This window comes from Lissotriton vulgaris, chromosome 3_2, assembly GCF_964263255.1.
Source record: "Lissotriton vulgaris chromosome 3_2, aLisVul1.2, whole genome shotgun sequence".
Lineage (NCBI taxonomy): Eukaryota > Metazoa > Chordata > Amphibia > Caudata > Salamandridae > Lissotriton > Lissotriton vulgaris.
Genome location: NC_141690.1, coordinates 172,382,235 through 172,405,921, shown reverse-complemented (window position 1 = coordinate 172,405,921; position 23,687 = coordinate 172,382,235). Strand labels below are relative to the sequence as shown.

General features: G+C 46.4%; 1 protein-coding gene across 1 annotated transcript in view; it reads right to left on the bottom strand.

Annotated features, from left to right (window-relative positions):
* Positions 1 to 3,990: 3,990 nt before the first annotated feature.
* LOC147725476 (uncharacterized) overlaps positions 3,991 to 23,687 on the bottom strand; it is a 30,968-nt gene continuing 11,271 nt past the window's right edge. The window contains exons 4-5 of the mRNA XM_086964456.1: positions 9,038 to 9,144; positions 3,991 to 4,208 (exon numbers count right to left, since the gene is read on the bottom strand). Coding sequence (XP_086820582.1) covers positions 3,991 to 4,208; positions 9,038 to 9,144 — 325 coding nt within the window. The remainder of the gene's footprint in view (positions 4,209 to 9,037; positions 9,145 to 23,687) is intronic.

Here is a 23,687-nt window from a genome sequence, read left to right as displayed (position 1 = left end):
TGTGATCGCTGATCAGAGTGGGCACCGAGGCGAGAGAATTATCGAGTCCGCTGACCCTGGTCCAGAAACCTGCCGCGCCGGGAATCGAACCCTGGTCCCGGGCCGTCCTCTGCTCTCGGGTCTGCCGCCTCTAACCAGTGAGCCACACAAAAGCATCATTGTGTTGTTTTTAAGAGTAGCTGCAATGGACTGAATTAAAGCAGATTCCACGCCTCATCATTCTCCATGTTTGATCATTTTGGAGTTATTTGATACGTATGTTTTGAATTGTAGTTTATTTAGTTCACAATTTGATTCATCTATTTTTTTAGATTGATTTGGATGCATGTAATTTAATGTACGCTTAGGATTAGGCAACCTTATAGTAGTGCACTTGGATTCCGTGGATATCTATCCAGGTTCCATTGTTTACAACTTTCTAAAAGTGGCATTTTCAGAATTGTGACATAAAATCTGACTTTTCCATTAAAGAGGATTTTGAATTACAACTCTGATAACCTTCTAGTTTTTCAAGCGCAGCTTTATTGAATACAACCACCAACAAGTTCTGCTCTTCAACTGAATCCCTTCCAACTGGAATGCTACACCACAATCTGTGATGTCATGCACTCCATATTCTACAAGCAGACAGCTATTTACAACACATCCCCCTTACAAAGTAATTGATAAAATAAATAACAAGGCATCAAAAACATTAACTCAATAAACTAAAAAAATGTTAAGTGAACTAAAGAGAAAAGATACATCAATTCAGGACATAATCTTTGTGCTTCTCTGGTAAATGTCTGTGCCGCCTGCTCACATGTCCGGTGTTCAAGTTCTTATTTGGAGGAACAAAATGCTGAGTAACCACGGTACCATCACTAGATTCTGTAAACTTTGTCAATCTGGACATGTTCCAGGTACAACCATTGTCCAAGGTTACAACATTTTTTTTAATTGCAGTAATGATGAAAGGATCACAGAAATTAGAGGCACCCTTGTGACCATGCTTAGGCTTTTTCACCAATACACGATCACCCAAGTTCCATTTCCTCACTCTTACTGCCATCCTGACATCATACCATTGTTTATACTTTTGTTGATATTTAGCAAGTTTGTCCCTCTTCCTAAACTCATCAGTCACACCATCATCACTATTTCTCACAGGAAGCCGAAGTGGGTTCAGTTTAGAATTCGCCACCCTACCCCTCAAGGCTTCAAAAGGAGTCTTCTGCATAATAGCATTGGGAACAGTGCGATATGCCCACCAAGTTTCCCTCAACACACAACTCAAAGAGATTCTAGATTCCAATGCTCATTGAGCACATCACTTTACAACCCTTTTCATCTTCTCTGTAAGACCATTGGCCTGAGGAGAATACAGAGCTGTCTTTTGATGAACAATACCAAGATCCTTAAGAAAAACATCCATCTCATTAGAAGTAAATTGTACCCCGTTGTCCGTAACTAAGTACTTAGGAATCCCTTTTGAAACAAATACATCCTTTAAAAACTCAATCACAGACTTTGAATTGACAACACCCATGCACTTCCAGACTACCCATTTTAAATTGTAATCAACCAAGAGAATTACAAATCTCTCATGAGAAGGCATCAACTCAAAAGGGCCAGCTATATCCAAACCAACTTTAGTCCAATCTGCATCAGGAACTTCCACAGGTGAAAGGGGAGAATTGTTAGTGGTTCGAGATTCATCATTAACAAAACATAAAAGGCAATCCTTAACTGCAGACTCCACCATCCGGTCTCTGCCAGGCCACCAATACTTCTCTCTGACTCGTGCCTTGGTAAGACTTCTTCCCAAATGCCCTTCATGAGCCAGGTTGACAACTCTATCTCTTAATTCACTGGGTGGACTTATCCTGTCACCCCTCATTAGATTGTCTTGACACACGATAACCACTCCTCCTTAGACACAGAAGGTTCCATCACCCAGTTCACACTTTCAACATCCTCTAGTTTTTCTTCAGTCTCAATGGGTAGTCGTGACAAACAATCTGCAGGCTTGTTATTCTGACCTGGAACATACTGTACAGAAAAATTAAACTCTTATAAACCCTCACTCCATCTCTTTAGACTAGGAGTCATGTGGTCATTGAGATGACATGAAAAAATTTGCACAAGGGGACGATGATCAGACTTCACAACAAATGGAATCCCCCACAAATAAAATTTAAAATGATGTACTGCTCAGAATACCCCAATGCTTCCCTCTCAATACAAGAGTAATTTATTTCAGCATTTCTAAGAGCCCTGGAGGCGAAAGCTACAACTATTTCTTCTCCATTCACTACTTAAGAAAGGACAGCTCCAAGTCCTCTAAGGCTGGCATCAGTTGTCAGAATAGTCTTCAACTTCGAGTCAAAGTAACCTAAAGTTGGCATTTTTCCGATTTCCAACTTTATAGTATTAAAAGCTTTCTCACATTCAATCAACCATGCAAACCGCACACCTTTTGTTAAAAGAACTCTAATGGGTTCAACTTAACTTGCAAAACCTTTGAAAGGATTTGGTCTGCTCCTTGTCTTCTGGTGCAGGAGCTTTAACAATGCTCTCCGCAAGTTCCATCTTCGGTTGTATACCATTCCCCGAGATCACATGACCAAGATAAGTAACAGATTTAGACCAATTTGACATTTTTCTCTTTTGACAGTAAGTCCGCTCTCCCCCAATTTACTCAAAACAGATCTCAACACATCTTCATGCTCATTCTCATCCTTTCCATTAACCAAGATGTCATCTTGAAAAAACATTACAAAAACATTACAGTGCGTATACTTCCTAGAACCATCTTCATCACTCTCTGAAAGCAGGCTGCCGCTGAGGCTAACCCGAAAGGCATCCTCAGGAACTGATATGCCCCCAGAGGAGTAACAAAGGATGTTGAATGCCATGAGTCTTTGTGAAGTACAATTTGATGATACGCTGCCGAAAGATCTAGCACACTAAAAATTTTAGCTCCATTCAGCAAACTAATGAACTCAGAAATGTTTGGGAGAGGCTGTTGATCTACCCAGATCCATTTGTTTAATTTGTGCAAGTCCACACACATTCTCATGGACTTACCACCATCCTTGGGCGCCAAAACCACTGGAGTCAACCATTCAGAAGCCTCAATCTCTTCAATCACAGCCAATTTTAACAATCTCTCAATCTCCAATTTCAATGGCTCAACCATCATATTTGGCACTCTCCGCACTTTGTGGATACAAGGTTATGCTGATTTCTTAAGAATGATTTTGTGCTCGAACCCTTTCAAACAACCAAGATTATCTGAGAACACATCAGGATAATCTTTAAAATATTTGTTTGTATAACTCACAGTATCAACCGATACAGGTTGGGGATTACCAACCAATTCTTCCATCAACATAACTTGTTCTTGAGGATTCTTAGCACCCGGATTAAGAATTATCCCTAAATCACGTTGGTGTCTCCAACCCAGGAGATTGTCTCTCCTCACAGCTACATATACCTTTCAAACCGTTTCCCTTCCTTTGAATGTGATTTGTGCTACCACATACCCCAGAACATCAATTTGGGATCCTCCATAACTTTCAGGAGCAATGTCAGGAGGTAAAAGTGTCACATTTTCCAATCCCACAATCTCATCCCAATTTTTGTTACCAATCAAGGTGAATGGAGATCCTGAATCTGCCATAAGTTTAAATACATTACTATCCACACCAATGTCACAAAAGCTATATTTGACACTACTACAGTGCGAATAACATCCGAAACATCTTCATTCACATCCTTTCTCCTGGATGACTTGCAAACACGAGCATAATGCTCTTTGATACCACAATTATTGCATATATTGTCTCTTGCATAAAAGTTGGGAAAACTTGAGTAATGTGAGAAACTACCACATCTATAACATCGCATTTTTTGACGAACAGAAGAGCGTTTCTGACGAGTATCACATTCATTGGATGGTGGAGCATCTCTGCCAGTTGCTTGACTGTCAGCAAAGCTCCTCTGAGACTAGGAGTTCTTTGGTACAATCTTATTTTTGGTATTCACAGACACTTTAGGAATGCCATCAGGAAACTCCTCACTAATGTCACCATCTCCCAACGTATGTACACTATCTTGTTTTTTTTTCTTGTCTTCATTAGAAGTTCGAATACCATCCTCCTGATTCTTCCTTATTTCTTTAACCCAAGAGGAAGTATTTTCCATGCCTTGCACAATGGTAACAGCTTCAGATAAAGTAGGATTTTTAGATAAGAGCATTTACTGAACTCTTGAACAGTTTGTACATCTAACAAGTTGATCCCTCACTAGAGAATCAGATAGCTCTCCAAACTCACAAGTACGTGCCTGTGTTTTGAGAGAAGCAACATAAGTTCCCACACGTTCAGCAGGACCTTGTACTCGTGTAAAAAACCTGTGTCGTTCTAGAACAACATTAATTCTGGGACCAAAATAACATTCCAATATAATCATGGACATCTCATATACGTCTGCAGGCTCACCATCCCCACCGCCTACTAGTATAAGGTCCATACTGTCATAAGTGTTTCTGGCCTCAACACCCAAATTATGTAACAAAATTGCCTGTTTCCTAAAGGCTGAAAACTTTTCACCCCCAATGGCTACTATATAAGAATCAAACATATTCCTCCACTTCTTCCAAAGAAGAATTGGCTCTCCTTCTTCAGAGAGAAATGGTGGAGGTTGTGACATACTAGTAGCTGTGGCCATTGTTAGTTGAATATCCAGTACATACAACTGAGAAAATGATGTTCAATTTTCCTTTCTTTACAGTACAATAAAGTTTCCTTCCAACAAAATGATGTAAAAATGAAGATGATGTACAAGAAAAATGAAGAGAAATCCTCACTGTATGGTTGGTAGATGCGTTTAACAGAGCTGATTTAATCAGTCAGTTTCATTGAGGAAATCGCCCGTTACAGTCGTACTGAAAATATGAAGCTTCTGACTAAAAAAATCTTCTGAACTTAACAAAGATGGCCGCCGTGTTGTCAAAACGTTGGACGCTGCGTGATCTGACGTGTATTCAAGCCTCAGGGTCAGCGTGATGAAGTCGGAATACTCCGTCGGAATACTCCTCTCAAATCAACACGTGCAGTCGGAATGCTCCTCTCGAGCCAGCCTTTCTCGAGCCAGCACGTGCAGCAAATTCTAATGAAAACTGATCACGTGAAAGTGCGAGCGACACCGGAGCATTTAAGAGTACGTTCAAATCCAGAAAGTACAAAAGAAAATACATACATTGTTCATCTCCTCCGTCAATATAGAAGTGTTGACAGTTTCTTTCATAAAACAGTTTCTTGCCGAGAATTGCTGATAGTTCTGTTATAGTCTGACTTAGTCCAAATTCCGAATATGGATTCACAGGGGAATTGATCATTGTGAGTGCTTGTACCCAATCAAGCTTTTCCCTCGTTGCCAGTGTTAAAAGGTCCAGATCTTCTAGTTTTTCAAGTGCAGCATTATTGAATACAACCACCACCAAGTTCTGCTCTTTAACTGAATCCCTTCCAACTGGAATGCTACACCACAATCTGTGATGTCATGCACTCCATATTCTACAAGCAGACAGCTAATTATAACAAATTCCTTAGACACTAAGGGGCCAATTACGATGTCGGTCAGAGTTGCCACTGACCGACACTATTGTGGATTCAGGACTGACCGACCTCTGGTCGGTTGTCCCAACTGCAAGATTATGATGCAGTCGCATACTCCAATTTCTCTATGGGAGATTGTGCTATGGCTGAAGACTGACAGTAGCACAAGCTCCGATAGAGAAATTAGAGTGTGTGTAAATCCCTGCACGCAGTAACACACACCTCAAGGTGTCTCCCACACTGTGCAGGGATTGACAGATGGGGCACCATAGGTGCCACCCGGGTCACAACTGTAGGCTAAAGAGGCATGGGGGCCTTGCTAGGGACCTCCAAAGTCTCTTTCCAACCGCCTTTTTCATGTCATAAAGGCCAGCACGGCAAGCCGGATGGAAACTTACATCATTATCCCAACGGCAGAAACACCGTCTTATTGGGATTAAGCGACGGTCTCCTACTGGCCGATGGGCTCCTTGAGCCCCTCGGAATCCAGACTGAATGACTGGCCAGTTTCACTTCCGACCGCGTAAATTGTAATTAAGTGGTCAGGATTGAAAGCGATGTTGGTTAGAAAGCCTCTGACCGGTGGTCAGAGGCTTTCCGACCGACATCGTAATCAGCCCTTAGGCATGACATTTCTGCCTAGTCTCAAACAAAGTTATCACCTATTATATATAACAAGGTAACACAATGTTTTCCTATGGGAGCAGCAGGCCTCATTGTACTGAAAAACAAATGTGTGCATTTTTCACTGCGAGAACATGTAAAACTTGAAAAGTACATGTCCCAGCTTTTAAATACACATCACTCTGCCCAATGGGCTGTTCAGGGCCTACCCTGGATGATTTAAATGTATTAAAAAGGGAGTTTTAAGGCGTGCAAAGGCCTTAGTTTGCCAGGTCAAATGGATAGTTTAAAGCTGTTCACAGGCAGCAACGGCTGGCCTAAGACAAGAGGCTGCTTAAGTCGGTGGCACAATATGTGCTGCAGGTCCACTAGCAGCATTTAATTTACTGGCCTTGGGTTTATTGTATACCACTTTAGTAGGGACTTATGAGTGTATTAAAATATGCCAATCAGGCGTAAGCCAAATTTACCATGTTTTATGGAGTGAGCACAAGCACTTTAGCACTGGTTACCAATGGTAGCGTACATATAATCCTAAAGGTAACAAAAATGAATCCACAATTCCCTTAGATGGTGCAATTTTCAAGCATTAAAATGCCCAAATTAGCTTTTTCCTTAGCATGGCTGCCCCACTTCCCCTCATCTGTTTTACTACAATGTCCAATTCCTGTGAAATGTTGTTTGTAACCCTACTAAAATCATAAACTGTGCATTGTGCTTCATGTCAACTTAAACTTGGCACAAGTCTTTATTTCCTCTTAGGGGTCTATCCCGCCTGACTTCACCCTATCCTGCTACATCAAAGAAAAGGCATTGGTCGGCAAAGAAGAAAGATGTAAGCGCCCACATGTGTTTCAGAGCTTGAGGCCTTAGCCACATGGGGTAATTAACACCTATGTGGTCTTTTCATCGGTCCATCATTCTTTGACAATTGGCATCAACATTTAGATAGTGTCCTACAGCCAGAGGCCAGTCAAGATAGATGAACATCTTGTGTCATAAGGCCCTGATTACTAGTCTGGTGGTCCATGGAATTCCAGACTCGCAGGGGGCAGCGGTGGCAGTCTTCCTACTGCCCTAATATGATATGGGCAGTAGGAAAGCCACCGCCCTGCACAGCTGCCAGGTAGCTGCCATTCCCTGGCAGGCTTGCGGGGACAGGAGACAGTAGTATGCTTGGTGAGACTGCCGCGGCCCCACCAAGCATAATAAAAGTTTCCTCCCCACCACGGTTTTCATGGTAGTTCCACCACCTAGAAAACCGTAGTGGAGAGGAAACAAAAAAAGGGGCCCCACAGTGTCCCCCAGGTGCCTCACACTCTGTGGATGCACACAGGGGGGCAAAGATGTGCCACCCTGTATGAATGCACACCAGCTCCTGCACGGCATGGACTTTTCAGTTCCAACTGCTGTGCCCATATTCAGGGCACTGCCTTGCGAACGTTAAAAACAAAGTCTGCCAGACAGGAGGAATTTCCTAATCTGCCGGGCGGTCTGACTACAGCTTTGGCGGGCCCTTAACATTTATATGTTCCTATTCATTGTTGTCCAAAGCCAAGTGAATTATTTTTCTCTTGGCTAATTGTATTAAAAATAAAAATTGTGTGTGTGGTGCAAGTATAGTTTAGAAAGAAAGGGACTTATGTAGAGTTTAATGGATGCAGTACATTCACCAAAAAGTGTCAGATGTCCATTCTGCCATATTCAAAGTGCATACAGGTCCTATAAGCTCTAAATAGTGTGGAAGGGACATCCACCACTTTTTGGGAGTCATCCAGCGTATGATAGTACACATTCTAAACTGGTCACAAAATCGTGTTAAACCTATTTACAGCTTTAGGAGATTTATACAAGTTTACAAGTGCTTTATCACTAGACACCACCCACAAGAAAATGAAAATCTTCATGTTTATTTCACTTCAAAAGTTAACAAACACACTATACGGTAGGTACTTGCATGTCCACGTTCATATCGACATGCTGGTAGACATTTCAGATTAGTAGAATTGAAGACGTTGATTGAACGGATTATTTTTACCAGGTCTGCTTGGTCTGCAGTGGCTTCTTCCTATCGCAATGGGCATCGGAATACTTTTATGCATGTGCTTTTAATTATGCATGATCTTTTCATTAAGTTTTATTCAAAAATCTGGTATGTCTATGTTTGAATGAACAGGCCTGTTTTTCATTAGGCTTCATTTGAATTAGGATGAAGACGTGCACCGGAGTGGAGAAGTCACATGGCTGACCCCAAAATACAGGCCTGAATATGAGTGACCAAAATGTAAAATATCGTGAGGGGGTCAAAGTAGGCTAATCACATCCTTAGAACACATTTCTCGAGCTAATATCGTACAAAGCTCAGAACTAACAAAGCCTTTCTGTGTAGAAGCGTTTCTGAGCTTTCATGAGAAAAGCCTGTTCAGTGTTAAATACGATACACGAGACACACTCAGACCAGTTTAAGAAAAGAGGTTTAGCAGAGGTTTTAAGAATTCAATAAAAAAGAATGATCTCTCAAAAAATAACGAAGACCAGAGGCGGAGATTTCATCAGACTCTGGGGCTTATTTATAAGACACTTGCGCCGCCGGCGCATCACTTTTTTTTTTTGGCTTGTAAATAAGCGTATCTTAGGAAATAAACGATCACTTTCCCCTTGACGGCAGAACATGTGCGTGCACCACAGAGTGCGGCTGTGTTTTCCAGCGACAGCGCTCCCATGCTGTGTCAGATCGAGATGTCTGGGTCATTACTGACGCGGAAGAGCAGATGAAAGCACCACGGGGCATGCCTTTTACTCGTCTTTACCTTTTCGACGGTCACCTAGGAATACGCTGTGGCTGTTTGCGACTTTTTCTGTTAAAAAAGAGAAACCATTCCTCAAGCGAAGCACTTCTGTCAAAATTCCGCCTGAGCTATAACAAAGAAAGAGCGTTGAAAGGAATCAATAGCACGGATTAAGGTCGGTTTATTGTAGAATGAAAGAGAACTCACATTGTGATGAAGGCGCACGTAGGTTTAATTTACTGTTGATCTGAAGGCAATTAGGAGTAGTCAAAGGTAGCAGATGACCTCTGGCTCGACCTTAAGTACCCCTTGCCACAGAGACCAATAACAAATTAATAGAAACAGAGGGGCAGATTTACAAGCCCGCAGCGGGGGCGTAAAAAATGCGCCATGGTGCGGGGTACTTACAACGTGACGCATCTGGGAGATGCGTCATGGAAAGGGGCGACCAACTCGGTCCCCCCGAACGTATGGCCGAGTGCCTCGATCCCCCCGGGAAGCCATTTTTGGGCGGGAGGCGCGCCTCAGCTGGTATGCCCGAAGCGGCGTAGCTGGGGCGCGCTCGTTCCCGCCCTAGAGTGGGCTGGCCTAGACACCGACGCAGCCAGCCACGCCCTCGGGGCAGGCAGGGGCGGGTATACGCCCGCCCTGAAGATGGATAAAAAGGGACGCAAGACCAGAAGACATCCTCTTGTTCTTGTGCTCTGAAGCTGCACCTCCTCGCTGCACGTGAGCTCGGGACAGAACGAAGAGCCAATTTTGAGCGTTTTAATCCCTCTTTTTGTCTTCTAGATACTTCGTCTGGAAAAATGCCCAAGAAAGGCGCGAAGAGAATGTCGACTGACCAGTTGGTTCGGGCCCTCATGAAGGACATGTCCGAAATTAAGAAACGGTTGGCGGAGCGAGACGGTGAGGAGGGATCGGGGCGTCCACCGGCCGGAGGGAAGCCAAAGAGGCCGAGAAGGGGGCCGGTCGGGGGAGACGTCCCGGTTCCCTGTTCCCCGCTCGAGGCGCCAGCCCCGGTACCGGCCCCGGTACCGAAGGAGGGGAATCCGATCCCCGTAGTAGTCACCCCGACATCCACTGAAGATATGCCTCCCGAGTTGGCGGCACAGTTAGCGGCGTGGTTGGGGGACAGCAGCGAGGGCGCCACGGCTGCCGAAGCGCAAGCACTCATTAAACAGTTGCGCGAGAAGCGTGATACAGCCAAGGTGCCCGCGTCGGATGCGGTGATAGACAAGCCACGAGTGGCGGAGGCAGCGTCCGGTGCAGGTAAGCGGCCATTGCCGATCGCAAGGGATGAGTCAACACCCTCTCGTAGAGAAAAGTTGGGGCAACATGTTCCTTTGGCAATAAAGGAAAAGATTTGGGCGGGGGAATACGTAAACATTTTCTCCTTGCTCGTTGATCATTATGAGGTGGAAACTGTTAAGGGCCAAAAGGATCTGATGCACCCAAGTGTTTGGCGCGCAAAAATGGCCGCCTTTAAAGTGAATGAGAATATTGGCAACTGGGGTAATGCTTGGGGAATTTTTACGTCAATTTTGGGGGAACGTAGGCCTGAATTGCTCCCTGAATTTCCAGTATATCAGTCACGGATTATGGGGTACTCGACATCGCACCAAGGTAACCAATGGTTCTGTTATGACAACCTTTTCAGGAAAGCGATGGAGCATAACAAAAGTTTAACCTGGGACTGTTACGATTCTTTGACATGGAATAAAATGAAAGAGTCGGGGATGTTGAAAGTGCCGTTGGTGGGGAGTTCTGTTGGTGAGTCCTCCCGCCAAAATGGGGGGACGCCCTTTCGGTCGGGTACGGGTACAGACGATTATCCGAGACCCGCCGGAATTACAGGGAAGAGGGGTTTCTGTTTCAATTTCAACAGAAGTAAATGTACTAGGCCCCCGGGATCTTGTAAATTCAAACACGAATGTAGTGGTTGTGGGGCACCCCATCCTGAGTCCTCGTGCAGAGCCAAATCGGGTGAAAATGGGGGTAGAGGAGGCGCCAAACAGGTCTAATATAGTCCGAGGGGCGCCTTTACCAACCCCGATTGATACCCTGGCAATGATTCCCTGGCTCAGCGAATACCCGGATCGTACTTCCGCTGGGGTGCTACGAAACGGTTTTTCATACGGTTTCCGCATCCCGGTGGGGGACTTTCAGGGTATCGGGACGTGCAAAAACCAACTTTCCGTCTTGCAGCATACGACTGTAGTACAGGATAAGATCCGGAAAGAGGTTACCCGAGGTCGGGTTGCCGGCCCGTTTAGTGTTCCCCCGGTGCAGAATTTTGTTTGTTCTCCTTTAGGGGTGGTCCCCAAGAAGGACCCAGGTGAGTTTCGATTGATTCACAATTTATCAGCGCCTCATGGCCTTTCTGTAAACGACGCAATTGATCCAGAGATATGTTCGGTGCGGTACGCATCATTCGATGAGGCCGTAGCCATTTTGAATCGCCTGGGGCCCGGGACGCCGATGGCGAAATCAGATATCGAGTCAGCGTTCCGTTTGCTCCCGGTATACCCGGAAGACCAACGTCTTTTGGGATTCATGTTTCAAGGTTCGTATTACATGGATAGGTGTATGCCGATGGGGTGCTCTATATCTTGTGCATATTTCGAGAAATTCAGTAGTTTTCTACAATGGGTTTACACGAAGAAAACGGGTTTTCGGAATGTGATGCATTACCTCGATGACTTTCTGTTCCTTGGGGCCGCTGGGGATGATGAATGTGCCCGGGCCTTGACTGAATTTTGTGTTTTAATGAATCAATTTGGCGTGCCATTGGCACCAGGTAAAACGGTGGGTCCCACGACTTGCCTCGAGTTTCTCGGGATCGAGTTGGACTCTACTGAGGGTTGTTTTCGTTTACCAGCTGCCAAAGTGTCGAAATTCAGGGCAGCCCTGCAAATGTGTATTATTGCATCTAAAGTTACGCTGCATCAATTGCAGCAATTGGTGGGGAAGTTGAATTTTGCCCTAAGGGTGATCCCGATGGCCCGCCCCTTCTCCCGTTCAATTGCCCAGGCGATGGTTGGCCTAAGAGAGGGTCATCATCGCACGAGATTATCGGCAGAGGTCCGCCAAGACATGCGTATTTGGTTAGCATTTTTGGCGGATTTCAATGGTCGAGTCGTCTGGAACAAACCGGCCTTGTCCTCTGAAGAGCTTGGTCTATGGACAGATTCAGCGGGAAGCATGGGTTTCGGCGCCATCTTCGGCACAAAATGGTCGGCACAAAGGTGGCCAACATGGTGGCATGAAGAGGGGCTGACGAGCAATATTGCTTTCCTTGAACTGTTTCCCATTTTGGTGGCCCTCAGAACCTGGCCCGATGGATTCAAAAATCACTCTGTCATATTTTGGTCTGACAATATGACCGTTGTAGAATGCATCAATAGTCAGGCAGCACGTTGCAAAATGATTTTAAGGCTGCTTAAAGAAATTGTCTTACTGTGTATGCAACTGAACGTGGTATTCAGAGCAAAACATGTCCCAGGGGTGATGAATCAGGCTGCTGATGCACTGTCTCGTTTTCAAATGCAGGCTTTCTTGGGTTTCCTTCCATCAGCGGACCCAGAGCCAGCACCCTTTCCCGAAGCTCTCTGGTCTCTCGGTGCCCCGAACTTCGTTACCTCGTGGGAGAGAGTCTAGCACCAAGGACGAGGAAGGCATACGAAGGGGCGTTTCGGGCTTATTTAGCCTTTTTGGGGACTGAGAGAGGGGGGCTTTGGGGGCATGAGGATTGGGTAGTACATTTTCTGATGTCCTTGCGTAAGGCTGGGAAGTCGGTGGCTACAGCCCAGAGGCATCGTGCTGCCATTTCCTTTGTTGCCAGGGCGCATAATATCCAGGACCCGACAGCGTCTTTTGTGGTACAGAAAGCGCTGCGTGGGTGGCAACGCCTTGAGGGTCGCAAAGTAGATGAGAGGCGCCCGATAGGTCTGGATAGGTTGTCCCAGTTGCTGGCCACACTCCCCGCCACATGCTCGTCTCAGTTCGAGGCCTGTTTGTTCCGAGCTGCTTTTACGCTTGCATTTCACGGGGCAATGAGGATAAGTGAGCTGGTAGCAAGGAACAAGCGGGATGTGGTGGGGGGTTTGTGCCGGGAACACGTTCAGATCAGGGGTGAGACGATGACTGTATCCTTTGTCAAGTCAAAAACCGATCAAGGTGGGGTGGGTGACTGCATAGTCATTCGCAGGATTTCAGGGTCTCCCATGTGTCCGGTGAAGTGTTTAGAAGATTACCTAGCACAAAGGGTGGCATCATGGGGGGGACATTGTTGAGACACGCGGACGCCACCCCACTGACGAGGTTTCAGTTTCAGCGGGTGCTCGCCATGTCAATTACTGCAGCGGGCTTGGACCCGGGTGAGTTTGGGACCCATTCCTTTCGGATAGGGGCTGCCACTGAAGCTACAGCCAGGGGTCTTAATGTGGAACAAGTAAAACGAGTGGGGCGTTGGTCCTCCAATTGTTATAAGAGGTATGTGCGGTTGCACATGTTGTGAAGCTGTAATAATGTACTCACGCTTCTTGTCTTTTGTTTGGTTTTCAGTTACGCAAGCCTTCGAGGCGGGGCGGACTATGCAGTCGACCCAACACCAGGCCAGCGGTCAGACATCACCGGCTGTGAGAAAGGAGGTGTGGGTCGTGGGCCACTCATACGTGAGGCGTGCCGCTGACGTATTCGAAGCAGGTGACATGATTCACGTAGCTGGGGAATACGGGTACAGAATGTCCTTCTACGGAAGGGGCGGTCTCTGTATTGACCAGTTTCAGGCATTCTTTCAGGGTTTGTTAGGGCGGACGAGGTCACCGCCGTCTATAGTCATAGTACATTTAGGGGGCAATGATTTGGTCACCACCGGTAGACGACTTCTCCTGGAGGCAATGCTTTCCACTGTAAGTTGGTTGGCGAGGAAAGTTCCGGGGTGCATAATTGCGTGGTCTCATATGATCCCACGAAAAGTGTGGCGGGGGGCTGTTTCGATCCCTGCTTTGAACCATTCTGTTAGAAAACTTAATAACAAAGTGAGTAGGTTGTTTCGTTCCAGGACATTGCATTCTATCTCGCACGGTTGTATTAATGATGACAGTATGTATCTAGGGGATGGTGTGCATTTGTCTCGGGTGGGAAATGAGTTACTCATAGGAGACTTCTTAGCATGGTTAAAAACGTTGGAACATGACCTTTAGCTAGGAGTTTTGTGGGGGGCCCGGATAGCCGGTCAACTATCCGGGCCTGTGGCGGTAAGGTCATGATCGGTGAGCACTAATTAGTAGATCCCTATGAGTGGGCGTCACCCAACACGGATGGGAGCGCTCGGGAGAGGTGACCATTGGCCCCTCAATGGGGAGGCGGTCCCTTCTAAGGATGGGTCGCCGGAAGTAAGGGAAAGGCGGTCAAGGCCCCTTCCTTTGTAGGAGGGGTTACAGCCCCCTCCTGGGGAATTTCCCGGGGCCAGTGACATCTGCGACGGCAGATGCGGTAAGTAGTGTGGGGTTGGGATAAGGTCTACGGTACCTTCTAGATACCTCACACGAGTATTCGAACGACCTTTAACTGGCGTCGAGTCTTTAGGTGCCCCCGTCAAGTCAAGGGAAATTGGGAATAGTTGCACTTGAGGTACGCCTCCGTGCTGTCGCCCAGCCCAAGTGGGAGGGGTAAGTCTGGTTAGGGATCTTGACACCGGTTATGATCTTGCCGTTGGCCCTTAAACGTTAGGTTGTACAATTTCAATATGTCAAGAAATGTTTTGTAGGATGCTAGTTCGGCTAGGAGAACCTCTGTATTAGAGAATCTGTTAAGGTTAGCCAAACATCGTAATATGGTAATGAAATTGTACATAACATGAAACGTTTAATGTTTTAATTTTGTTTTAATAAATACGGCCGGGATGGTCACTCCATCCCACTTCCAAAAACTTCAAGAACTGTTTCCGGTTTCCCTCCTTTTGGGGATTGATTGTGTTGAGAGGGGGTGGCGGGTATCTCGGCCATATGGAAAGGGGCGACCAACTCGGTCCCCCCGAACGTATGGCCGAGTGCCTCGATCCCCCCGGGAAGCCATTTTTGGGCGGGAGGCGCGCCTCAGCTGGTATGCCCGAAGCGGCGTAGCTGGGGCGCGCTCGTTCCCGCCCTAGAGTGGGCTGGCCTAGACACCGACGCAGCCAGCCACGCCCTCGGGGCAGGCAGGGGCGGGTATACGCCCGCCCTGAAGATGGATAAAAAGGGACGCAAGACCAGAAGACATCCTCTTGTTCTTGTGCTCTGAAGGTGCACCTCCTCGCTGCACGTGAGCTCGGGACAGAACGAAGAGCCAATTTTGACCCACCCACCAGCCCCTGAAGACAGCCAGTTGTGTATAATAAAGTTGATTAATTTTTGCTTCGGTTTTCATATACAAGTTGTAGTGCCATGTTGATGAGTTAATAAAGAATGGTTGTTTTGAGTATGTTTGCCATTAAAGATATTCAGTTTAATGTTGAATTTTAATGCATGCTCTTTCGGTCATAGTGGCCAATGTATTCGTAGGTTAATTTGCACTGTCGTATTTATTTTGGTAGGCGGTAAGGTCATGATCGGTGAGCACTAATTAGTAGATCCCTATGAGTGGGCGTCACCCAACACGGATGGGAGCGCTCGGGAGAGGTGGCCATTGGCCCCTCAATGGGGAGGCGGTCCCTTCTAAGGATGGGTCGCCGGAAGTAAGGGAAAGGCGGTCAAGGCCCCTTCCTTTGTAGGAGGGGTTACAGCCCCCTCCTGGGGAATTTCCCGGGGCCAGTGACATCTGCGACGGCAGATGCGGTAAGTAGTGTGGGGTTGGGATAAGGTCTACGGTACCTTCTAGATACCTCACACGAGTATTCGAACGACCTTTAACTGGCGTCGAGTCTTTAGGTGCCCCCGTCAAGTCAAGGGAAATTGGGAATAGTTGCACTTGAGGTACGCCTCCGTGCTGTCGCCCAGCCCAAGTGGGAGGGGTAAGTCTGGTTAGGGATCTTGACACCGGTTATGATCTTGCCGTTGGCCCTTAAACGTTAGGTTGTACAATTTCAATATGTCAAGAAATGTTTTGTAGGATGCTAGTTCGGCTAGGAGAACCTCTGTATTAGAGAATCTGTTAAGGTTAGCCAAACATCGTAATATGGTAATGAAATTGTACATAACATGAAACGTTTAATGTTTTAATTTTGTTTTAATAAATACGGCCGGGATGGTCACTCCATCCCACTTCCAAAAACTTCAAGAACTGTTTCCGGTTTCCCTCCTTTTGGGGATTGATTGTGTTGAGAGGGGGTGGCGGGTATCTCGGCCATACGGTGTAAAGCCCTATGCTGGAAGAGATTGTTCCTGCGCGGGAAAGGGACCGGGGGGGAGGGGTGTGCGGGGGGGGGCAGGAACGCCTCCTAAAAGTGGCTGAGTGAAATCCACAAGATTTCACTCAGTCACTTTTGGGCCCATGATGCATCAAAAACCCTGCGCCTGCTTGAAGCAGGCATAAGGATTGACGCAGCACTGTAAGAATAGGGCCCCCCAGAGCATTGTTGGAGCTGCGTCGCGCTTGCGAATCAACTCCAGCAATGCGCCGCTTTTTCGGCACGGATGCGTGACGCGTCTTTGCCGTTTTTGCCCCATGGTGCTCCGCATTGTAAATGGTGGCAGAGGCATGGCGCACAATAACTGGAACATCCCTGCTGATATGCAGGGATGCGCCAGTTATTGTAAATTCACCCGAGAAAATATTCAGCCTTAACCACTCTGATTACTTTCTGTAATTTACACACCACCTTTCTCTTACCCTCTCCCCTGCTTCTCAGATACAAGTGGGATGTGTTGAGTAGCTAATAGTGGGATATGGAGTCAACGCTGTAATTTCATTGGAGGGTAAAAGGATGCTAGACGCCACTAGCATATTGCCTTGCAATGTGGTAATTTCACACCTGTGATCAGACCCACCTGGCCGAGATGGACAACAATGCTCATTAATCAGGTTAGGCCAGGCTTCTCCAAGAAGCTCTTGAGCTACTGGTAGCTCTCTAGCTCCCTGCCAGTAACTCTCCTGTGTACATTCCAGCATTCTAAATTGGAACTGCTTGCTTGGTTAAATTAACATATGTTTCACAACATGGTCAGCGACTGGCTGCCACCCCCCCCCCATCTGACCACACCGACACCTGACACATGAACATGAGACCTGGTTATCTTTGGAAGGCGGGAGGTCGCAAGACCCCCCGGCCGTATTTATTAAGATATGAAATTAAAAAAGGTTTTTTAATTGCATGGTCAACAATTTATACAAAAATCAACAGAACATTAGATACAATATTGTCAACAAGTTTGAGAGGCTAACCTTAACAGAAACTCTAATACAGATTGTTTCCTAACCGAGTCTAACATCCTCAACTTGATTTTTGTATACTACATTTCTGGCCATATGGCAAGGTCGCTAACCGGTGTTAGGTCCTACTAGCTGCGCCTCACCTAGAGATGTGCGCATGAGCAGCCGGGCCTGGTAGCTACCCAGTCTACGCCGTGAACTCCATTTACCCACTAAAGGAGGGCCCTTACTCTGCGCCATCCGGTGACGTCATAAGTATGCGCGCGGGGTGGCTACCAGCCTAAGGAAAGCATGACTACTCCAACCCGCGCCCCTTTGAAGCACCAGTTACCTTGCCCCTGAAGTTCTAAGAGTGGCCAGTGGCCCCTCCCCCTGGGCGGGAACCTCGCTAGGATGATGCCCGCCCCCTCAGACCTTAAAATAGCTGCTCACCGGTCATGACCTTACCGCCACAGGCCAGCATTGTTAACCGACGATCTGGCCTCCCCCTACCCCAACCGCAATCAGGAGCAAGCTTGTTTAGCAAATCCCTCTAACCAGGCCCAGAGATTGTTAGACCACAAAACATTCCCCGCCTCAGTCAAGTGTACTCCATCCCCTAGGTAATACTGTTCGCCCCAGATACACCCATGTGGAATCGTCTGCAACCGGGGGGCCCGAAATAGTTTGTCCAACTGTGTGTTGATCCTCTTTACCGAGTGATTCAACGCCCTAACCGAGTCCCCCCCTCGCCACTGCCACCGAGGGATAAGTTGCGACCATACTACCGTACAACCCGGGCAAGTCCTGGCCACCCACCCCGCAGTGGAGATGATCTCCTCAATAAGGATGCGTCTCCCCAACTTGGCCAAATCATTCTCCCCCAGGTGAAGTATCACCACTGACGGGGGGGCGGGCTGCTGAGCTAAGAGTCCCTGGAAGAAGTTCCTGAACTGGTTGAGACATAGACCCCCTCTCCCAAAGAATGAAATGTCAAACCCCTTTTGCGCGGCCCTTTTTTTACGGTCTCCTGAAAGAAAAACACATTCAGCACGCCTCACATACGAGTGACCCACGATCCAAACCATTTCCTTGTGTTGATCCCGATGCTTGTTCCGTGATGGCGTAGGTCGTTGATGCCAGGTGGCGAGTTCCTCCCCTGCGTCACAGGTCTGAGAAACTGCAAAAAACCAAAAACAAACCGAGCGTGAGCACCGTCCTGTCACAGCATGTCAATTCGCACATATCGTTTATAGCATTCAGAGGACCATCTCCCAATTTCCTTCACATTTTTAACCGGGAGGCCCCTTGCCACTGCCTCAGTTGCTGCCCCAATCCTAAACGAGTGAGTGCCAAATTCCTTGGGATCAAGACCTGCCTGTCTGACCGTCAGTTCAAAGACCCTTCTAAACTGGTACCTGGTCAAGGGGGTACCGTCGGCGTGACAGAACAGTGCGCCTCCCGCCGTGCCCCCTCGCTGTTTATGGAAGATTTCCACATGAGCAACCGGACAGCAAGGAATGGTTTGGGCTCGGTGGAGCACTATCGTGTGACCCCGTGACTCCTGGTCTGTTTTGGATTTCTGAATTGTCACCCACATGGTGTCCTCCCTGATCTTCACACAGGCCCCTTGTAGGTCGCCCTGCTGATCATGTTTGGACGCTGCCACCAACTCGCCAATTCTCAGAGCCCCATAGAAAGCCAGGGAAAAAGCAGCTTTGAACAGAAGTACCTCCCACTCCGAGCTACAGACACTGTGAAGTGCCACCAATAAAGCTGTCAGCCGTGCTAGCCCGATGGGCCTTCTTTTATCTGCAGGGTGACCCTGTAAACGGCGCCAACCCCTCAAGGCCTTGCGCACCATAAAAGTGTTAGTGGGGTCTCGCATGCCCTTAGCCTGCGCAAAGAAGGAGACCGCCGCCCTATGCCTGCTTGCAGCTGCTACTGAGCGACCCTCCCTGTGCATCCATTCTAAGTAGGCCGCAAAGCTGTCCTCCTGTGTCATGTGCTTATCTAGGTTCCTGATCGATACTGTGACCTTATGCCCCTATTCGGCTATAAATCCATTTATTCCCTATATTGGCATAACCGTTCAAGTACGATTTTCTGAAAAGTCATCTCTGGCCTCACACGAGCAAAGCCACAGAGCCACATTCCAGCATGACTCTCTGCTACTTCCTTTGCGACCAATTAGTGCAATGACAGAGCAGCAGTCACTATCTGATATTCCTAGATAACACTCCGAGTTCTTCAACAAGATAAAAACTTAGCAAACCTGGAAATCCCCGCTTGCTATGTTTTGATTAGTAATAGAACTCTAATGAGCAACTGATAGCTGCCACTTCCTAGTGACATCTTTAATTGACGTCTTATGTCCAGCAAACTTGCGTCAAACCCGGCACCTGTCAGGTATAAATATTACCAACGTTGCCTTAAGCAATGTGAGAGCGAAGCTAGCTGCTGCTGAGCGAGAGCTACTGTTGCTGATGCCAGCTGCCTGCATGACCAGTGTTGGTAAAAACTAGCACTCTGTCGCTGCAGCCTGCTATCCTGTGGTGGTGAAGCTACTGATTACCATTATCGCCGCTACAGCGCGAACTGTGGTTCAGTACGCTTGAGGAGCCGTGCAGCCGTCCTCTGCGAAGACATCCAGCCCAGCTGCCCGCGGACGCTGTCACCCCTCCTTCCTCCCGACGCGCTGAGAGAAGCCGCTGCCTTTCTCGTGCAGAGAAATCCAGTCCCGGCGCTTCCGGTTTACCCTCGCAGGTGACTGGGATATCGAGAGAGACCCCTGAAGGAGATACCAATCCTCCATCATTCTATTCAGAGGTATGGTGTTGACTAAACCCTTAGAAGAGAATTCTTGAAACAGACCTTGGCAAAACCAACTTAACTTAAGCTACTTACTTACTCCCCCTTCTCACGTGTTAGGCTTAGGTCAGGCACACCGGGGTAGGCTTAGTTAGAAGCACCAGTTGAGTATGTTAGCCTAATGTATATATGACTGTATATATGTTTTATTGCTTTTAAACCATTGTATGGCTAAGAAACCATATCAATGCTTTTACAGTTCTATTTCGCAATTCTTATCTTACTGTACGTACTTTTTATAATAACAGTTATTGCAATTGTGGCAATACATTTCTCTTGTATGAGAAGAAAGACTGTTCAATAAATGTTACCCTTTATTGATACACGCCCGTCTCTCTATTCTCTACATATTGTGAAAGTAAACTGCACTAGACTGACTGAGTGAAATCTATGTCTATTGTTTCACACGACCCTAGAGATCGACTCTTGATCTGAGGAGCAAAGTTGTCATGTTGCACGGTTGTTGGAAAACTGAATCCCTTCTTGTCTGTGCCAGGGAAGCTGATCACTTCCTATGCAGAGAAGAAAGTTTCCAGTGACCTCTGAGCTAGTTGGTAACACAACCCAATTAAGTTTAGCATAGTCAGTGGAGGCCTGGAATATCCGCAGTTCCACGTCGATACTACTGTTTATGTTATTCCAATGCGCAGGGCCTAGTGGGAAACTAGGAACTACACTACATGGCGCCCAACGTTTGGTAAGGCGATAAACTAACGTAAGACTTGTAGAGTAACTCAGTCGTGCATATTTCACACCCCTTTCACCCGTAAATACTCCAATAGACGTCTGGAGTGGGTGAAAGGTTAAAATCCGCCCGACCTTAGTAGGAAGAGATTCCTATGTAAAGCTCCGGTTTATTCAACGTTGAAGGATACAGTGTTCCAAAATATTGTGCATCTAATCTTTGTCTCCTTGGAGACCTACTCTGCAAACCTGCATTTTTTGAAATGTCAGTAGAAAATGGAACCTCTGGGGCCGCAGTAGATGCGACTCAGCAAGGTCCGGAACAAGCAGACCCGGATGCTATCATCATCCCGGTCCAGTTAAGAAGATCTATAACTTTAAAACTTATAGAAAACGGACTGCCACCTCAAGGTGGTACAGTAATTTTCGTGATAGAGGCTCACGAGTATCGGCAGACAGAGGTATTCTATTCATGGATAAACTTTCCAGCGGTAAACGCTATAACACAAGAGTTTCACTATTACAAAATAGAGGAACCTCCGGATGAGTACGCCCCTTTCGAGGAGGTTGAAATTCCACTTAAATTTCAAGAGCACCTGCTCTGGTTTAATGGCGCCCTAAAACACAATAATCACATAACTAGGCTCGGTCCTCTAGGCAGACCAGGAGCCACGTGGCCGGTTCTAGCCAGCTACACACCACATCCTGACATTGCAAGAATGTCAAAAGAAGAGCTGTTAGCACAGCTAAACACATTAATAAAAATACATAGGCAATTAGTCCAATATGTAATACGGACTGCAACAGTCCAGCCAGCTGTTAATTCACACCAGCTGACCCCTCATCAGGGGAACACAAATAAAATTATACCACAGAACATACAGTCATGTCTTGGTAAAACACCCGTAAAACGGGAACAAATTCCTTTCTGGTTAGCCCAGAAAATCACTCAAATAGAGGCAGTATTTCCTGATACTACCCCTATTGAGAAACACAGAATCTTGACCATCTGCCTTCCTATGGGAATCGCACCACATGTGGAGGACTGCGACACTTGGGGTACAGTCTTTGCTTCCATTTACACAAAAACACATGGTGTTCCGTCTATGGCGGTAATACCAGACGTGCTAAAACAGATTCAAAATGAATTCGGTCCAGAACCCGCTTTAAATCTAGGTATGAAATTACTGAAAGACTTCAAGCAGGTCACGGCTATATTATTAGCCAACGTAAAGGGAGAAGCAGCATCTGTGGCGATTCGCCAGAAGTTGAGGGAAACAGATATAAAAGATCCTGTTGAGCTTGCAAAAATCATAGAAAAATGCTATGAAGAATTAGGTAGAGACAGCTTGGGTGGAAAACCAGTTAAACCCCAACTGCTCGAAAATCCTGAAAAATTATTTATTAAAAATAATTTAAATACTCCTAAAAAGAGCTGGGATGGAAATAAACAATCCACTCCCAAGGAAAAAGTTTTCCAGTCCAGAGGAAGGTCTCCTCGACGGAGGGAAAGAACTCCGACTCGAGAACGCCAGTCTCCCCAACGGGAGCCCTCTGAGAAAAGATATAACCTTAGAAATAGGGATAATATAAAAAAACCTGATAGATATCAAAGTATTGATACACGTCCCTCTCGATCTCTTCCACAGAATTCGGAAAGAAGAGGACGGTCAGACCCAGGAGAGCGCTCCAAGTCCAAAGACAAGGAACCTGCTCAAAATAAGAAATCTCAATTTCAGAAAAAGAAGGTAGCCAGTATTAGAGTAATAAATCATGCCGAGAATACTGAGGACACAGTTGAAAAACGGGGAGTGGGCATTGACAATGTTGGACAGTGCAGCAGAGATCAGTATAGCGCGCAAGAACTTGATGAGTCATCTGGAGACAGTGGACACGAATGAATACATTCAGGTTGAAACTGCCGACGCCAGACTTAGCGAGCCCCATAAAATATACGAAATAACATTGCGTATGGAGGGTGATAAGACTAGGAAAATTAAGGGTCTATTTTGGGATAAGCTCTCAAAAGGCTATGATATTCTGTTAGCTGAAAAAGATTGGCCCCCGGAGTTTGTCAGGGAGTGCCCTCGTGGCGAAGAAGTGATTATGCCTGCCTTCGCGAATCACATACCGATTCATAAAAAATACACATATGCAAGGAAATGGGCAGTAGCCCAGGCACCTGCATTGTATAAAAATCATGTAGGATGGGATGAGGACTCTCCGCCTCACAAAATCCAGCTAAAAAGTGAACCAACTGCCCAACGGCAGTATCCCATAAAGCAAGAAGCTAAAAAACAGGTCAGGGAGATCTTAGATCAACTTGAATACCAGGGGGTGATTGAAACATGCACCTCTCAAATGAACAATCCTTTGTTTCCTGTCTCCAAGCCAGACAATTCATATCGTCTAGTTTTGGACTACAGACATCTTAATACATGTTGCAAAACTTTTGCAGTACAAAACTCGCATAGTGCAGCCCTAATGAATAATATAGTTAGGAAAAAATATAAAACGACATTAGACATTTCTAATGGTTTCTTTTGTCAAAACATTGCACCAGAAAGCAGATACTTGACCGCTTTCTCCGCATTTGGGTCGCAGAAAAAATTCTGTCGACTCCCACAGGGGTTCAAGAACAGCCCAGGACTATTCTCAGCTAGAGTAACAGAGTTACTACAAATCTATGATGATGAAGCATTATCTTACGTAGATGATATTTATCTCACAGATGATGACTTGGATACTCACTTGAAAAGAGTGAACACCATTATACTTGGGTTCG